Here is a 16,743-nt window from a genome sequence, read left to right on the forward strand (position 1 = left end):
CTACAGCTGCCACAAAAACTCACAAGCAACAAACAAATGGTATACACTCTCTATGTCCTTACCACATAGCACACACAAATTGTCACTAGATTCAATTACACCAGACCTACTCAGCCTATCTTTAGTATTCACTCTACCAATTAATACAAACCAAGTAAAAACTTCAACTCGAGGTGGAACCAGCCCTTTCCAAATAGCTTTAGTGAAACTATAGCTTGATATATCCTCCGGTAGCCTTTCTTCCTGTAATACCTGTACAAATGAGTTAGTAGTAAACAGTCCATTTTTATCAAATTTTCATACAACTGTATCTTCTCTTCCTCTTATCAATTTGGCCTCTTGTAAAACACTATGTAGTTGGTTTAGTAACTCTAATTCCCATTGATATAGATCTCTTCTCTATTGGAAGTTTTGCACCCACTCTAATCTATCCCAAAATTCACATTCCCGTATAGTGAACCCTTTTTGGTTTGAAACCGAGAAAAGTCTTGGAAAGCAAGACTTTAGAACACCACAATGTAACTAATTATCTTCCCAAAATCTAATCATCCTCCCATCTCCTAATTCCATATACAGACCATTAATCATCTTCTCTTTTACATGTTGCTCCTTTATCTGTATTTGACAAATATCCTTCTAAGGACCACCTCTAGTGGGGAGCATTTGAGTGCATAGTATCCGATTCAGATCCAGGTTATTACACGAGCACACCACTTTTTTCCAAAGTGGACAATCTTCCTTAGAAAACCTCCACCATCATTTAAATAGAAGCGCCATATTCCGAACCACTGCATCACCTATCCCCAAACCTCCTACCTTCTTAGGTGCCTGTACTACTTCCCATTTAACTTGAGCAATCCCAGGTTTACCATCCTCCTTTCCCCAAAGAAATATTCTCTGTAAAGTAATTAACTTTTCTACAACCGCCTTCGGCATCTTATACAAGCTAAGATAATAAACTGGCAAGCTATTGAGAATAGATTTTATAAGAACCAATTTATCAGTTTTATTTAACACCTTCGCTTTCCATAGGCTAAGCTTCTCTTCAACCTTATCAATCACTGGTTTCCATGTTTTCAAAAGCCACGGATTCGCCCCTAGATTGACACCAAGGTACTTCACAGGTAGTACTGCCGCCTTGCACCCCAAAACGCTGCACATCCGTTGTACCCAGTCTGGCTCACAATTAACCGGGATCAAGCTAGACTTCTCAAAGTTGATACTTAACCCAGACATCAATTTAAAGCATCGGAGGAGCCTCCTATAGTTTTGCATAGTTTCTTAAACTTGTTTTACTTTCCAGAGTTGTTATAAATCGATATTGATGCGTAAAATATATTTTTGTGATTTTGTAAGTCTTATGAATTAATTTGAGTTGCTTTGGATGAATGAGATTATTAGTTCAATTGATTGATTGATCGATTGAGAAAGTTGAAACTTTTGATTGGCTAACTGATGTTGTTAAAGTGGTGAGTTATTGGAAGAAATTTAATATTGGCATTTAGCTTAATTTTGGAAACGATTTGATTTTAGAAAAGATTTAATATTGAAATTTGGATTTGATACTGAACCTGATTTGATATCAGAATTTGATTTTAAAATAAATTTGGAAAGAACTTGATATTTGAAAACGGTTTGTTTATTGAGAATGATTTGCTATTTTGAAAATGATTCGAAAGGGGTTTAAGGAATGGTTTGGTTTGAAACTGTTTGAGAAGATCGAGAATTCTTAATTATTGATTGATGTTGTTGATTGAAGTTGGTTTAAATTGTGATTTATAGGATTGGTTGATTGAATTTTGGATTTTGTAATTTCCTTGGGTTGAATGTTGTTGTTGTGATAATGGTAATTGGAAGTGTTTTGAATGATTAACAGGAATTTTGTTTGGTTTGGTTGGGACCCGAAAAGGGTGGCAGAATCCGAGTTTTAGAGTAGATGCTGCCGAAATTTTATAAAATTGGAAGTTTCATTTGGAGTAATTATTTGAAAAGATCTATTTTTTAAACATTATATGTTTTAAGATTGATTTCTTTATCAAAGAAAGAATTATATTTTGAATTGGGATTGTTAGTGAACGGTATGGAAAGAAGGATGATGAGGATTTTCTTTGAAATATGATTTTGAATGAATTTAGAAATGAGATATGGATTGATGAATGATGATGATGTTGAGAATGACTTAGACATTGATGAATATTGAGTGGATTATTCATATGGCTTATGAATTTGAATTATCTGAGACACGAGTTTCCTTGGGTAGACGCAGTGGCTTGCCACCACTTGCTCCAGGTTGAAACTCGATACTCTATTGACCCTACGACGTAAGGGTGACCGGGCACTTATAAATTCCCGGGAATGGTATCCCCATTGAAGACTCATGGGGATGCGCGTCGGGGGACAGTCTAAGGTTTTCAGACTTGTCGGGTTGGCTGGATAACCGACAGATGAGCTCATTAACCATAGGACAGGCATGCATCATATGCATTTGTATGCTTTTCTTGGGTTTGTATTTGTTTTGGTTTGCCTAATTGTTAAACTGTTCTTAACTGCTACCTGAACTATTTGCTGTAACTGCTACCTAAACATGTGCTTTCCTTGTATGTTTTATCTGTGTTTGTCCTAGTGTGCTACTTTTGAGAATGAGCTTTGGTGCTGAATTGATGATTGTGTTGATTGATTGCGTGGTTGGTTTCTGATTAAGATTTTCTTATAAGAAAGAAAGGTTTTGGATTTCTGAAAGATTAAATATTGTTTCTTTAAAAAAGGTTTTGAATGATTAGTTATTGGTTTTTAAAAGATTCATAAGGCTATGATAATCACTAAGCTTGAAAACAGTTTTCTTATTAAATATCTTCTTATGACAATTCTAAAACTCCGTGGTGAGATCGTGTGGTTAGGTTCTCACCCCCTACAGCTTTACCTTTTCAGGAATCGGATGAAAGAGCATTATGAAGAGTTATACTGAATTTTGGTTTATGTGATATTGTATTAACTAGATAATTTTTCTTCCCTCGTCTTTGTTATTACAATTTTGTAAGAGGGATAGGAGTTGTATGTTTTATATATATATATATTATGTTATAAGCCGTTATGTAAGAAGTCTTGTATATGAATCTATGTCTGTTTGTTTCTTTTTAAGATAAAGTATTTATTTCCGGTTTTCAATGAAGTCAGCGATATGATGTCGAGTCAAAGACTACTATTTTAATATTAAGTATATGAAGTTAGTCGTAATATTTCTTGCTATCAGAGTGGCACAGCCAGAAGCGTGATATTCTGGTAGTGAGAGTGTTACACCAATCAGCCCATTCCTCTTTTGACCTCCTTTTGTTTGGCCTAAAGTCATACTACTCACTCTTATATTCTTGTGACGTAACACATTGGACCAAGAATCCGCCCTTACACTCATATCATCATTATTGCTATTTAACATTTATTGATTTACATTACTCCTATTATTATTATACCATGATATCGTACTATCTGAAACCGCATCATCATTTAAATTTAAAGATTCCACCAAATCAGTTCCTCTTTTAACTTCCTTCAATGTACAATTTTTCTTTCCCAAATTTAAAATCTCTTCTCCCCATTCATTTAAATTTTCCTCTAAAATTACCATTGTACCCTTTGTTTCATCTTCCTTGTACGTCTTCAGCACCACTTCTACCGCCGTGTCTGACTTTTTCAACAGTGGCTTCCACACTAACATTAAATTCTTTCTAATTACATTATCCAACACATCTAAACAGCCCTCTAAATCTCGGCTACATCCTTCTCCATATCCCATCATCATGAAACACTCTGATTCATATGCTTCCCTACCAATTTCTTTAACGAAAACTGCAAAGTCACTTTCACATTTGTTTTTTATTTTCACCTGCCATATCATAATAAACACTAACTACACAATAATTTCTTTGGCATTACCATCAAGATTATTGTGAACGAAAACTGCAAAGTCATTTTCACATTTGTTTTTTATTTTCACCTACTATATCATAATAAACACTAACTACACAATAATTTCTTTGGCATTGCCATCAAGATTATTGTGAATTAGAATTTTATTACTATTCACCGCATACAAGAATACTGTTATGGGTGAAGGTGAAGTAGAAGAACTAGTCTCTAATGATATTACGTGGGGAAGAATCGAATGCTAAAAGCACTAGAAAAATGGAACTAATAAGAGAATAAATAAAGAATCAATTGCCTAATGGATTGTAATCTTAGTGATTAGGTTATGTAAAATTAATATTCAATATTGAAAAGTATTTGTTATCATCGTTATTTTAATATTCATTTTTTTTATGTAAAAAAAATTATATTTTTTGAGTTATTTATCCAAACGTTATAACTTTAAAATAAATACTTCTATAATTAAAAATTCAAACAATAAATAACTTATTTATAAACTGTTATTAATAAAAGCGGTTATATTTTAAACTTTTTTTTCAAAACTAACTTATTTAACATTTTATTTCAAAAGCTCTTTAAAATAAGTCCATTACTTTTATTTCAACATTTTTTTAACTTTTTTTTCTAGGTATTATAATATCAAACGCCGGCTATATATTCTATATTTCATTTAATTAAGCTCCATCTGAATGTTACATATTTAGTTGCACGGACAACTCTCTAGATCTTCATCATCTTTCAAAAGAGCAAAGAGAGCGACAAAAAGATAGGAATCAGTGGAAATGAAAATATGAAGTCTTTTACTAATAATTTGAAGTCTTCGCTTGTGAAAATTCTTATTCTTTTCCAAGGAAGGTAAAACAGACATAAATAACGAAACCGCGTTTTGGTACCCCCACAGCTTTATAGTTTATATAATGTAAAGTCCAAAGCGAGCACTGCCACTGAGGAGTGAGGAAGGGTTCTGGAAATAACGGAGGAAGAAGCTAACAAAGTTCATAGATATTTATTTGATTGGCAACTAACAAAGTAGATAAACAAGGAACAGCAACAGGATTAGGATTATTCCATTCATTCATTGTTCAATTCAATATTCAATTCCGATGGGTAACTGCTTCTCCGACGTCCCCGGTGGCCGCGCTGCCATCGGGGGAACTGCCCGAGGCCTCCTCAACGCCATCGACGCTCCCAACGACGCTGTCGACAACTTCCTCAGGTCCCGCGGCTACCACGGCCTCTTCTCTCAGATCGAGGTTCCTCACTCTCTTCCGCTTCTTTACCTTCCACCACTCCTACTCTTACCTAACTAACTTCTCTTATGGTAACGTTTTTGTCGTTTTGTTGGCAGCTGTCGTTTTCTGCTTCCGGCTTGCGTGATCGAGATGTTCTCTCTAAGGTTCGTCGTTTCGAGCATCAATCGTCGTTTATATCTTTGTTCTGTTATTTCTTTCAGCTTCAGTTTCCTGTAGTTCAGTTGATGAATGTCAATTTCAGTGTTGCAAGACCAGAATTATCTCTTGTTTTCTGTAACGAGCTCGTGATTTTTTGTTTTTTAAAAGCAAAACAAACAAACAAACCACGAAATTATTGCAAATCCATAATTCATTTTAGGCAATTGTGCAGGACTATTTGATTATGGTGACGTTGCATTGAAACTATATATATTTTATAATGAAAATGAGGCCAGGCTATTGTTATTTCATTCTGGTTTTGGATTGTTATCGTTTCCTGCAAAATTGTTGTGATGGTAAATACGGTCACCATTGATTGTTTGTGTGGCTGTTATTTGCTGTAGAGTGATCCAATGATGGTTCTTTATACAAGAGGGAAACATGGAGCACTTGAGGAAATCGGCCGTACTGAAGTAGTTCTGAATTCTTTGGATCCTAAGTGGATTACTAAACACTTAATCATGTATCATTTCGAGGTTGTTCAGTTTTTAGTGTAAGTTAAATGCTTATATTTATACTTCTAACAAGGCACACTAGCGTTTTGTTTTTTCACTAGGAATCATTCCGTAAAATATTTTTTATCACAGGTTTCGAGTGTACGACGTTGATACTCAGTTTCACAATTTGGATGTGAAGGTATAGTGTCTACCTTGGAGACTCTTGACGTCACCCTTTTTCCTTTAACTTTAAGTTCAAGTGGCTATTTAATAAAGATAATTTCACATGTTATATTCTAAAGTGTAACCCTTTCTTAATAGGATTGTGAATTTTACTGTTTTGTGACTTCTTTATGATTCTATGTATACAACTGAACCTGCTTAAGTTTTTTCTTTATTGGTTGACATTCTACACAATCTCTTCATAAGGTTGTGAAACAATATATTCTAGTTAGTTCCAAAACTATACTTTAATTTGCTATGTGGAACTTTTTACTTTCTCTTTCATTAGATGTAATAACAAGTTGATAAAGCATAAAAGTCCATATTTGTAAGTTTTGATTGACTTATGCAGATGCTTAAGCTAGAAGAGCAACAATTTCTAGGTGAGGCAACTTGTGCATTATCGGAGGTAATGTGGAAATCTTTCAGGCTATTGTGGCTGTTCAAGTTTTTGTGGTCTGATATCTGACAAGTAAATAAAAATTTCATTATAGTCTCAGTTAAGCTGTATCTTCATGGCTTCTCACTATCTCACATTTATTACTTTTTTCCAATATATGCTGTTTGAAAGTGCTTACCATCTCAGTCTGAGTTAATAGCTTACTAGGTAACTGCCAAGCATATTGGAAGTTTTTCAGAAAAGACAAGCATTTCATAATGCATACTCAAATTATGATGCACTAGCACCTTATTCATTTCTGAAAATAAATTATCTTCCCAAGAACTCTTCCCATCAACAGTGACAGTATGGCATCTGCAGATAATTATAAAGTCTGATCGATCATTGGCATTAGAGCTACGTAGAGAAGATCCTATCAGATCTATGCATTCCCAAAATTGCGGGAAGCTCTTGGTGCATGCAGAGGAATGTGTTGGCTCAAAGACTACAGTAGAGTTGATATTTAGGTGCTCAGATTTGGAAAATAGGGATCTCTTCTCAAAAAGTGTATGTCTTAGTTTTTCCTTTTCTTGCTAGGTGTTATATGGAAAGCCAGTTATTGTATAAAATAAGACATGGTTTTGTTTTGTCTTGTAGGATCCTTTTTTGATAATATCAAAACTTGTGGAAGGTGGTACCCATATTCCAATTTGTAAAACAGAAGTTATAAAGAATGATCTCAGCCCACAGTGGAAGCCAGTGTTCTTAAACATTCAACAAGTAGGAGGCAAGGTACAAGGATCACCGTCTTAATTTATTCTTTCCGTAAAACTATAAAAGTATGGAAATATGGCCATGTTTTATGAGATTATATATGGAATAATATGCTGAACTTCATGATTTAGACACAGTGGAAGCTCTCATTTTTTCGTTTTTATTATATACAGGACAATCCTTTGATACTAGAGTGTTATAACTTCAATACCAATGGCAAACATGATTTGATAGGGTAATTGGCGGTTACTTTTTAATTTCCTTCGTCTGTTTGTTCCTTTGCCTATCAATATACTTTCTAGGCTGAAATGCTTCTTTGGTTTATCAGAAAAGTGCAAAAGTCTTTGGCAGAGTTGGAGAAGCTTCATGCTAGTGGTCAAGGAGAAACTTTATTTTTGCCTACTGGCGGTGGTCATAATTCTCATAACAAGGTTTTATTATAAAGTTTATTTGTGTCATGAATCCTTCTTTCTTTCTCTAAAAAGTGTAAAACATATTTTTCTATAATACAGGTATTAAAGAGCCGGGTATATCTGGACAAATTTTCTGAAAGTGTCCAATATAGTTTCCTTGATTACTTGTCTGCGGGTTTTGAATTGAACTTCATGGTGGCCATTGATTTTACAGGTACAGCTCATATCCTCAAATGAAGTGTACCTTATTATTTTCTAGATTTCTGTAGTTGTCAACATGAGGGGCCTTAGATATACCTGGATGACAAAGGTTTATGCATTCTTAATCAAATATAACTAACCTCCTGGTTTATCAGCTTCAAATGGGAATCCACGCCTTCCAGATTCTTTGCATTATATTGATCCTTCAGGACGGCCAAATGCATACCAGAAGGTGAGAACTGAGAAGTGATCTTTAGTTTGAATCATTTGTTTTTCCAGCGATCCTTGTCTTGAACTTGTCCCAACTTTATTTCTAGGCAATTGTTGAGGTTGGAGAGGTGCTACAGTTTTATGATTCAGACAAACGATTTCCTACATGGGGATTTGGTGCCCGACCAATTGATGGTCCTGTTTCCCATTGTTTTAACCTGAATGGAAGCAGTCACTATTGTGAGGTAGATATGCTACACCTGTTCTTGCTTTTGTTTTCACTTATCATAAAATAGTTCATCAGTGATTGAAGTTGTGTGTTTAACAGGTGGAAGGGATCCAAGGAATTATGATGGCATACACAAGTGCCCTGCTTAATGTTTCTCTTGCAGGACCAACTCTTTTTGGACCTGTCATAAGCAATGCTGCACTTATTGCCAGCCAATCTGTAGCAACTGGTGCAAGAAAGTATTTTGTTTTGTTAATAATCACAGTAAGAAATAAGAATTAGAACTTTTTTATTTCTCTCTAGAACTATGTAGCTGCAATTTACTCCTCCTGTAGTCTTTTTTCTTCCATGTCTCTTTCCGACATGCGCCGTGATTCAGCCATATAATCATAGCAGAGCTAATCACTCTATATCTGTGTTGCATATGAGAAAAAAAATTTCTTTGTCGTGACTTCTAAGCCTGTGATGATTTTTTGCATCATCTTGCTTTTCCACCGCTGATGCTGACATTTAATTGACATCACTAGGATGGAGTGGTGACAGATCTCCAAGAAACAAAAGATGCCCTTGTTAAAGCCTCTGACCTACCATTATCAATCCTTATCGTTGGAGTTGGAGGAGCTGATTTCAAAGAAATGGAGGTATGAAAACATGGCGGCTTTTTATACATAACTGTTCCTCATGGGAACTGTGTGATCAGTATACCACAACTGGTTTTTTTAGTTTTGCTACTCCTTTGAATAGATTTTAGATGCTGACAAGGGAGAGAGACTCGAAAGTTCATTCGGACGTGTTGCTTCACGTGATATAGTCCAGTTTGTTCCATTTCGAGATGTTCAAAGTAGGTATCAGTTTGCATATTATGATGTAACTCCATCCTATTGCCTTCTAACTCACAAAGTCTTTGCAATCTTCCCATTGCAGGTGGAGAAATTTCAGTAGTTCAAGCACTTCTAGCAGAATTACCTACTCAATTTTTATCGTACATGAGAAACAGGAATATCCAACCTACTCTCTAAAGAGGAACCATTTTCAAACTACATAGTAAAACGTTCTATCCATTGATCGTTGTGCCATTTCAAGGCCCTCACAGTATATTAAATTGAAATTTGGCTAAAGGGTGCAAACTCGCGCTTTGTGCTGAATGCTCATTTAATTGAAGGTCAAGAAGGGTTCGCTAGCCAACTGCATTTATCTAAGATTGGTATCTGTCTGAGCGAGCTTTATGGGTAGGATTTCCTTTCCTTCTTGTACTCATGCTTTGTGGGTTTTGTGGCAGGTTCATCAGAACTACAAATTGGAGGGGAAAATTTTAGTCGTTCAGTGAACGTTGAGATCCAATAAGTGAAAACATTTGTGAATTGATACTTTGATGCAAGTTAGATCATTTGTGGATGTCTTTAGATGGAAATTGATTATATCCATGAAGTTAGTAAAGGTTACTAGTTTTTTTTATCATCAATTCATCTCTGAAAAGTAAAAACTACACCTTGTAGATATGTTGGAAGACGAAGAAAACCTGTTTTGTGTTGGTTTCTTGCGTCTGTCCGTTTTTTAGTTTTACTTTTACTGTAATTAGAGTCCTTTAAACCTAAATTTTGTTGGTACATGTTTTCGATGCCAAGCTGATTCATTTTTTAAAAAAAAAATGTAGCCATTATGAAATTATCGAATGGTGATTTTGTTTACATATCCAAAAGGGACAGCGTTGCTCAAAGAATCAAAGGTGGAATGGGTTTCCACCCGGAGAAATTTTGATTCAACTTTTTAAAGCAAAAAAGTTAGTTACTTCTCCACGTGATTGAGTTCTACCTTGGTTGAAACAAACAAGCTCCTCATCACTCATCAGTATGGATTCAAGTATACTGTGTACAACTATAGTCAAAAGTCAAACATAGAGCTTAGCTCAGAGAGGTCAACATCCTCATCTGCCCCTCAAAAGAAAATAAATATGGGGTGGTTTTTTTTTTGAAACAAAGGAAGACACATTAAAGTGGAGCATATAAATTAAAGAAGAAGACACATAACGAGATACCAACAAATAAACCAACCCCTAGCATTCCTAGTCCTATCATCAGCCTCCCCCAGGATCACCTCCATTCCATTCTGTGTAACTCATCACCATTCTTGTGTGAATGACCTTTAGATTTGCTCTTGCAGTCTTAAAGATTCGTGCATTCCGTTCCAACCAGATGTTTCAAATCACTGCAAAGAACACTCATCCACATCTTCTACCCTTGTTGTCTATTATGCATGCCATGCCAACTCTCGAACAATTCTTTAACGGTTCCAGGAATCACCCACTCTCTTCCTAGTAACCTCAACCACTTGCACCACACCTGCCATGTTATCTCGCACCTAAGGAATAAATACTCTAACAGATTCTAATTCCTTGGTACACAGTACACACATATGGGGTGGTATAATAGTTTAAACTTTAAATACACCTTATTTAGTTATCCCGTGTTTCTTTGCGCAAAGATCGTTTAACTTCTAACACTAATTAAAAAATGCAAAGAATCGGGTTTCGGACCAATTAAACATACGATTACTGCGTCAAGAACTAACTGTTAAAAAATACTAAGTAAAGGGGAGGCCCAATGAATTATTTATATCTAGCAACTGAGGATTGGGATTGGGAACGTAACTCAGTATGGATTGTCACTTTTTCTCCGCTTCCAGGTTATACCGATTTCCGAAAATAAAATTGTTTTAGGCCAAAATAAAATAAAATAAAATGCTAAGAATTTATTATTTTTTATTATAATTTAGTTATTAATTCAATTTCTTTAATTTAATAATCCAACAACATATTTTATTAAGTTTATTCCATACTTTTAAACATTGACAATTAACTGATAATCAAAAATAATAAATTATGATGATCCTTTAATATTCATCTAAAATAAAATTGTTTAGTAATTTAGGTTATAATTCTTTATTTGCTTAATTTTTATATCCAAAGAGTTAATTAGAAAAAGAATCTTCTAACTAGTTATACTATCTATCAAAATACCTGAATATCTGCTGAGAGAATAGTCACTAAATTTGACTATAAATATTTAGTCATAGACCATGAACTTAAATAACAAACCAAATATTACAATGGACCATTCTTTTCATGCAAAATAATTCTAAAACTTGAATTTAAGACCTCTTCATTAGAATCTAAGATAATTATTATTTTGACTAACATTATATTAGAAAATTAAAGTAGATGACAATATACATGTTATCTATAAAGATAATCATGACCGTATCCTTAATATAAGTAGTATGAGAATTAGAGTTTGATAACTACGAATTTGTTTGAATAATTTAGTTATGTATTTGTTTTCACATATTCCAAACAAAAAGGTTTATTGTAATTTTATTTCAAAGTAATACTATGTGTGGACGTGGGAACGGAGGGAAAAAGTAATTATTCTTAATATTTTTAAGATAATTTTCCTTTTCCTTTTTTTTCCGACTTTGTTTAGATGATTTCAATAAACAAGGGAGTAAAGCAGAGGAATGTCCTCCTCGGTTGGGAGGAGACATGAATTTTTAATAATAAAAAGAATTTAATTTTGATTTAATTATAAAGTAATTTTATAACCTCATTGTCTTTTATATGTATGTATCTTAGACTTTGCGAAGTCAAAGTTTCTATAACGATGGAAACGTTGTCAATAGGATGGAAAACAAAGAGAAAAAAAAGAATAATAATCATGTCAAGTATACATAAAAAATTAATCAATAAATTAATTATTTGTATAGAATATATATTAAAATATAAAATATATATTAAAAATAAATTAAATACAACATATAAATACATAATAACTAATTTTAATAATTGTCAACGAATTATAATTCAAATAACATAGTCTCTTTATATTCATCTAAAAAATACAAATTTAAACCTACCTATCTTTTAAAAAAAAACTAATTTTAATAGTTGATTTTAACGTTCAAACACTACTTTTGTCATTAAAATATGAAGGCATGCGACATGCGTAAAGTGATATCATCATATCCAAAATTCTTGCATTGCCGCTCTTTTAAAAAAGCGTATATATAGATAGATTGGTAAATAATTTACTCAAGAAATGAGTATATTTTGTACGAATTTAAAATTGAAACTGATATTTTAGTTAAAAGAAATAACAAAAGAACTAGGAACAAGAGGACTTTCTAGGGCCCTTTATTCTTTTCTACTTCACTCCATAAAAGTCATAGAAGCAAAACCCTAATTTCTTCTTCTCCTCGATCTCCAACATATGGCATCCACATAGTAGTGTTGTTAGATTGAATAGTCATCTCTTATCTCTGAATAATTATCTAACTCACCTCATGATGATTTATCAACAACGATGGAATGGCATGTACGCGTAAAACACAGATAGAATCTTCCATCATTACAGAACGCAGAAGTTAACAAGCTAAGCTTCACCGCGTTTTCACGTAACTAAGCTCAGTTTCATTCTAAAAGTGGATCGAAAACATGGAAAGAGGCCATTTCCCCTTGAAGAAAAAGAAGAAGAAGAGAAAGAGGAGAAGGAGCACGTGTTCCCGATTTACTCTGAACGTTCCCAGCAAGACACGTCGGCGGTGGTATCAGCTCTTGTTCAAGTCATTGGTGGCAATCCACCGCATCATCATCAACAAATCTCTCACTCCTCCACTTCTATGGACAACAATCAACAATCTCAACCACCATCTATAATGCAAGATCAAGGTATAATGATTTAATTTCAGCACTTAGGGTTTATTATTTAGTTTTAGGTCTTCATTTCTTCTCCCTTGTGTTCGCGTTATTCTTTAACTTCGCTTCTCTCTGATCTTGTTGGGTCAAACCTGAAATTGATTTATACTAAGTAATGCGGTCTTTTAGAGAACTTCTAAATCTCTCTATCAAAATCGATTTTGATTTATAAAGAAGATTATCATCCTCTAAGAAATTTATATGTGGTGTGACCTTCACAACATAAGTGGGTCTTTAATTAGGTTTTACCTTGTTTAAATAATAATAGGTTGGTTTGTTTTCAAGGTCTTATGTCTTTCACTTTATATATACACCAAATTTCTCTCTTCCTTTTAGCTAGACCTTTCATTTTGGAGACGAAAAAATAGAAGAAAAAAAAAGTATGGGAAAGAAAGCCTCTCCTTTTCTTATATCTATCTCCTAGTGATGTTAATTATTACTTAAATGTTTCCAACCCCATATATATTCTACGGAAATGTTTGGTAACCAAAGCTAAAAACAGCCATAATTTACCTTATTTAGCATTCATTAATTGTTGCGACAATTAATTAATGTTAAATAAGGTAAATTCTGACTGTTTTTTTTTTGTCTATCTAGTATTACTTTTTTTAAAAAAAAGTAGTGTAATATTTGTCTTTTTTTTAAAGAGGAAAAGAATGTTTAATTTGACTTATATATCTGAATCATTGTATGATTTCTACATACACCGTACTTATTAATTATTTATTGGGGACAAAAGAGAGTGTAAAAAGAAAGGAGTTGGGGTCTTGGGGAGGTGAGATCGGCTTGAAGTTTTTATTTTTTTTTTCTTTCATTACTAATAGTGGTAGGTGTAGAAGAGATTATGATGGTGTAGACACAAAGGAGCTGTATATTGAGTTCGTCTGTGTCGCATCAAAATATATATTACATTTGAAGAGTACTAGGAGTCACTAGAATTTGTGATGTGTAGTCATTAATTAGCCATCATTAATATTTTTAATGGCGTTAGATGATATTTAATGGTGTAGGATTACTCATTATTCTTTTGATGGTTAAGTGTTGAATTTCAACTAGACTTTCTCATTGCATTTTTTTAAGAAAAAGTTTATATTGCTTCTTTTGTACTCAAAACAAAGGATAAATCCTCAAAAATGTTTTTGAATTATTAAATAGTTTATTAATTGATCATTTTAAATTAAATGCATAAATAATTTGCTAAGTATAAATATCATTTATTAATTGATAATTTAGAGATTTTTTGATAGTTTATTCCAAAAAAGAAAGAAGATCAAACTTCCTCTTGGCTCTTAATAATATGTATGTGTATATAGCAGTGGTAAGAAGACACTACAAAGGGGTTAGGCACCGGCCATGGGGGAAATGGGCCGCGGAGATTCGAGATCCGAAGAAGGCAGCAAGGGTTTGGCTTGGAACTTTCCAAACTGCCGAGGAAGCTGCACTTGCTTATGACGAAGCCGCTCTTAGATTCAAAGGAAGCAAAGCTAAGCTCAACTTTCCAGAAAGGGTTCATCTCACTCGTGAATTCGGTTACCTCACTAACCGTCCTCCACAACCGGAAATTGGCAATAACAATGGTCAACAAGTACCTAGTACTACTACCACAATTTCTAATGCTTCAGCTTCACAATTTTCTGGCAGTAACAACAACAATTTCAATTATGCTTTGCCTCATTTGTATGGGAACCATAAAAATATGTTTGTTTCTTCCTCTTCGTCTTCATCTTCATCTTCTGGATTTTCTATGCAATTTGGAGGTTCTTCTTCTAAGTCTCCTCCTAGGAATTAATTGGACAGTGATGACTTGGATGGTACGCCCAAGGTTTTCTGTCTTTATCGTTAATTTTTATCGTCAACTATATATGCATTCATTTCTTATTTCTTAAGATTTTCATTATATATAGTATTTATATATGGGGCACACTATATGATGAAATGTTTGTTTGAAGAGCCGTTTAACCCATTCCTACAAAAAGGAGTCAGGATGAAGCATGCCACTAAATGATATGGTTTAATAATTAAAATTTTTAACAAGATGTGTATTTGATCTAAATTCAAGTAATGATCTCTACTAGAGATTTGTTATATATTTTCAGAAGTGCTATAAATATATTAAAATTGTTATCATATATTTGTATATAAATATACGTGTTATTTAATAATTTTTAAGTATCATTTTTACACCAACAAAATTGAGTGTAGTGGCAATTTTATTATATTCAACCCTACGTTTTCTCCTAACCTAAGTCCATCTTTCACCATTATTCCCCATGCAACTCTTCATGATTACATGTAAAGAAACTCTAGTGTGCCAAATTTCCATCATCAAAACCAATATATAAATATATACTAACTTGCGGGGGTAGAAATATTTGGAAAAGTCTAGGGAGCCAGCAACTTTGTTAAATTTTGGCCAACATGTAACTTGCAAAGAAAAATGAGCCATTGGATAAAATCTCACACTCATCTCACACCATTAAAATCATCATTGATAACTATTTGATGGCTACAAATCACAAAGTTACTGCCCCTAGCATTCCTTGAAATATTTTATGAGAGAAAGAATCGAGAGTACCTTATAAAAGCTTGCTTCAAGTCCCAAAGTTTGGAAGCTGACTAAGAAAAAGAACTGGAAAGAGCCGATGACGAGTATAGTTAATCGGCCATGAAAGTGGATGAAAACAAGTAAAGGTAATTAAGGAGAATATATTATAGCTTCTACATTGGTGTCTTAAAAGCACCAAACAACATATATGTTATTACAATTACACGGCAATAATATAATAAGGGTGCATGTATGTATGAAGCTGGTGGTTTGAACACAAGCGATAATTCTGACCCCCGAAACCGCGTCTTAATAATTTTTTGCTTTCCTTTCATTATTGATCTCATCATCCAACAATCTAGAAAAAGATGCATGCATGCGACTGTGGCAAACTTTGGATATTTTAAGAAGAAAAGTTGAACGGCAATGGAAAAAATCGAGTTATTGATTATTTATCGAAATAATAACTTTTTTTAAAAAAATACTTTTATCTATTTCATTGCATCTGATTAATACACCAGGCAGAACTCTATTTAACTATTTTACCTGAAAATAAAAATCATAATTAATTAGTGAATTAGTTATAAATAAAATAAAAAAAATATTTATTTATTTTTACAGATTTACGAATATACGAATACTTATATGAAATTCGTAATTCTATTAGTGTATATATGAGGTCGGATCCAACAACCTTATAAATCGGATTAATATTTATAATTTTTAGATCGAATTTGTATAAACATTGTAGATATGTGAATGTGACCTCTAGACATTATGTGCGTCAGCGTGCAATATCGGCGTGTGGGTTAAATTTTGATCACTTCCGTGCGCATTTGATTAATTTGTGACTAACGTAATCTGTCCAAACTCGAAACGTTATATAGCACCCAGGTTGTAGAGAAAAGGTTAGTTGACTAAACAAACTTCGAATGAATGCAGTTTTATTTATTTGGTTGTAATTTATTTGAATAATATAATCTCGTTATGGAATATGGATGGAGTCTCCTGTCCCTGTATGTTTGAGTGTTTGACTGTGGAATGAGTCGTTTCTGCATGTGTCCGTATCATACTGAGAGCGAGAATGTGGATGTTCATTCAAGTCAACGCGTCAAATTTAGAACCCAGACTCTGACCATTGACCAGTGACCCCATTAACAATGAATTGGCAAATTAAAGAGGCCACAATAATATAGTTACAGTAAAAAAATTTT

General features: G+C 33.5%; 3 protein-coding genes across 8 annotated transcripts; 2 read left to right on the top strand and 1 right to left on the bottom strand.

Moving 5' to 3' along the window:
* LOC107633533 lies at positions 1–1,236 on the bottom strand. The gene is made up of 2 exons (XM_016337147.1): positions 817–1,236; positions 1–252 (listed from the first exon to the last, which is right to left on the bottom strand). The coding sequence occupies exons 1-2, from the start codon at positions 1,234–1,236 to the stop codon at positions 1–3; spliced, it is 672 nt and encodes a 223-aa protein (XP_016192633.1).
* On the top strand, positions 4,616–9,886 carry LOC107630879 (protein BONZAI 1). Of its 5 annotated transcripts, XR_001618432.2 has the most exons (17): positions 5,025–5,174; positions 5,270–5,317; positions 5,717–5,865; positions 5,960–6,008; positions 6,384–6,440; positions 6,792–6,977; positions 7,068–7,202; positions 7,358–7,419; positions 7,513–7,615; positions 7,697–7,811; positions 7,954–8,030; positions 8,116–8,253; positions 8,337–8,501; positions 8,765–8,878; positions 8,982–9,078; positions 9,162–9,441; positions 9,517–9,886. XR_001618432.2 is itself a non-coding variant. In XM_016334154.2 (16 exons), exons 1-16 carry the CDS (start codon positions 5,025–5,027, stop codon positions 9,254–9,256), a joined length of 1,740 nt encoding a protein of 579 aa, XP_016189640.1. In that variant the 5' UTR covers positions 4,616–5,024; the 3' UTR covers positions 9,257–9,886. The 5 variants fall into 5 exon arrangements, 3 of the variants coding, with proteins under 3 accessions (XP_016189640.1, XP_020974901.1, XP_020974902.1); XM_016334154.2 differs by having other exon boundaries at positions 4,616–5,174; positions 9,162–9,886; XR_002359678.1 differs by having other exon boundaries at positions 8,961–9,078; positions 9,162–9,886.
* Positions 12,292–14,932, top strand: LOC107633534 (ethylene-responsive transcription factor ERF114-like). Of its 2 annotated transcripts, none has more exons than XM_021119245.1 (2): positions 12,292–12,957; positions 14,301–14,932. In XM_021119245.1, exons 1-2 carry the CDS (start codon positions 12,909–12,911, stop codon positions 14,771–14,773), a joined length of 522 nt encoding a protein of 173 aa, XP_020974904.1. In that variant the 5' UTR covers positions 12,292–12,908; the 3' UTR covers positions 14,774–14,932. The 2 variants fall into 2 exon arrangements, with proteins under 2 accessions (XP_020974904.1, XP_020974903.1); XM_021119244.1 differs by having other exon boundaries at positions 12,294–12,957; positions 14,298–14,932.

The sequence above is a fragment of the Arachis ipaensis genome, chromosome B03, assembly GCF_000816755.2.
Source record: "Arachis ipaensis cultivar K30076 chromosome B03, Araip1.1, whole genome shotgun sequence".
Lineage (NCBI taxonomy): Eukaryota > Viridiplantae > Streptophyta > Magnoliopsida > Fabales > Fabaceae > Arachis > Arachis ipaensis.

What these genes read in the sequence shown, in the direction of transcription:
- LOC107633533 (XM_016337147.1), bottom strand. Translation starts at nt 1,236, where the DNA reads ATGTCTGGGTTAAGTATCAACTTTGAGAAGTCTAGCTTGATCCCGGTT. An exon ending in TAGTACAGGCACCTAAGAAG is followed by an intron (nt 253 to 816) that starts GTAGGAGGTTTG and finishes TCATTTGTACAG; the next exon opens with GTATTACAGGAAGAAAGGCT.
- LOC107630879 (XM_016334154.2), top strand. Translation starts at nt 5,025, where the DNA reads ATGGGTAACTGCTTCTCCGACGTCCCCGGTGGCCGCGCTGCCATCGGG. An exon ending in TTCACAATTTGGATGTGAAG is followed by an intron (nt 6,009 to 6,383) that starts GTATAGTGTCTA and finishes TGACTTATGCAG; the next exon opens with ATGCTTAAGCTAGAAGAGCA. An exon ending in GTCATAATTCTCATAACAAG is followed by an intron (nt 7,616 to 7,696) that starts GTTTTATTATAA and finishes TCTATAATACAG; the next exon opens with GTATTAAAGAGCCGGGTATA.
- LOC107633534 (XM_021119244.1), top strand. Translation starts at nt 12,909, where the DNA reads ATGGACAACAATCAACAATCTCAACCACCATCTATAATGCAAGATCAA. An exon ending in ATCTATAATGCAAGATCAAG is followed by an intron (nt 12,958 to 14,297) that starts GTATAATGATTT and finishes ATGTGTATATAG; the next exon opens with CAGTGGTAAGAAGACACTAC.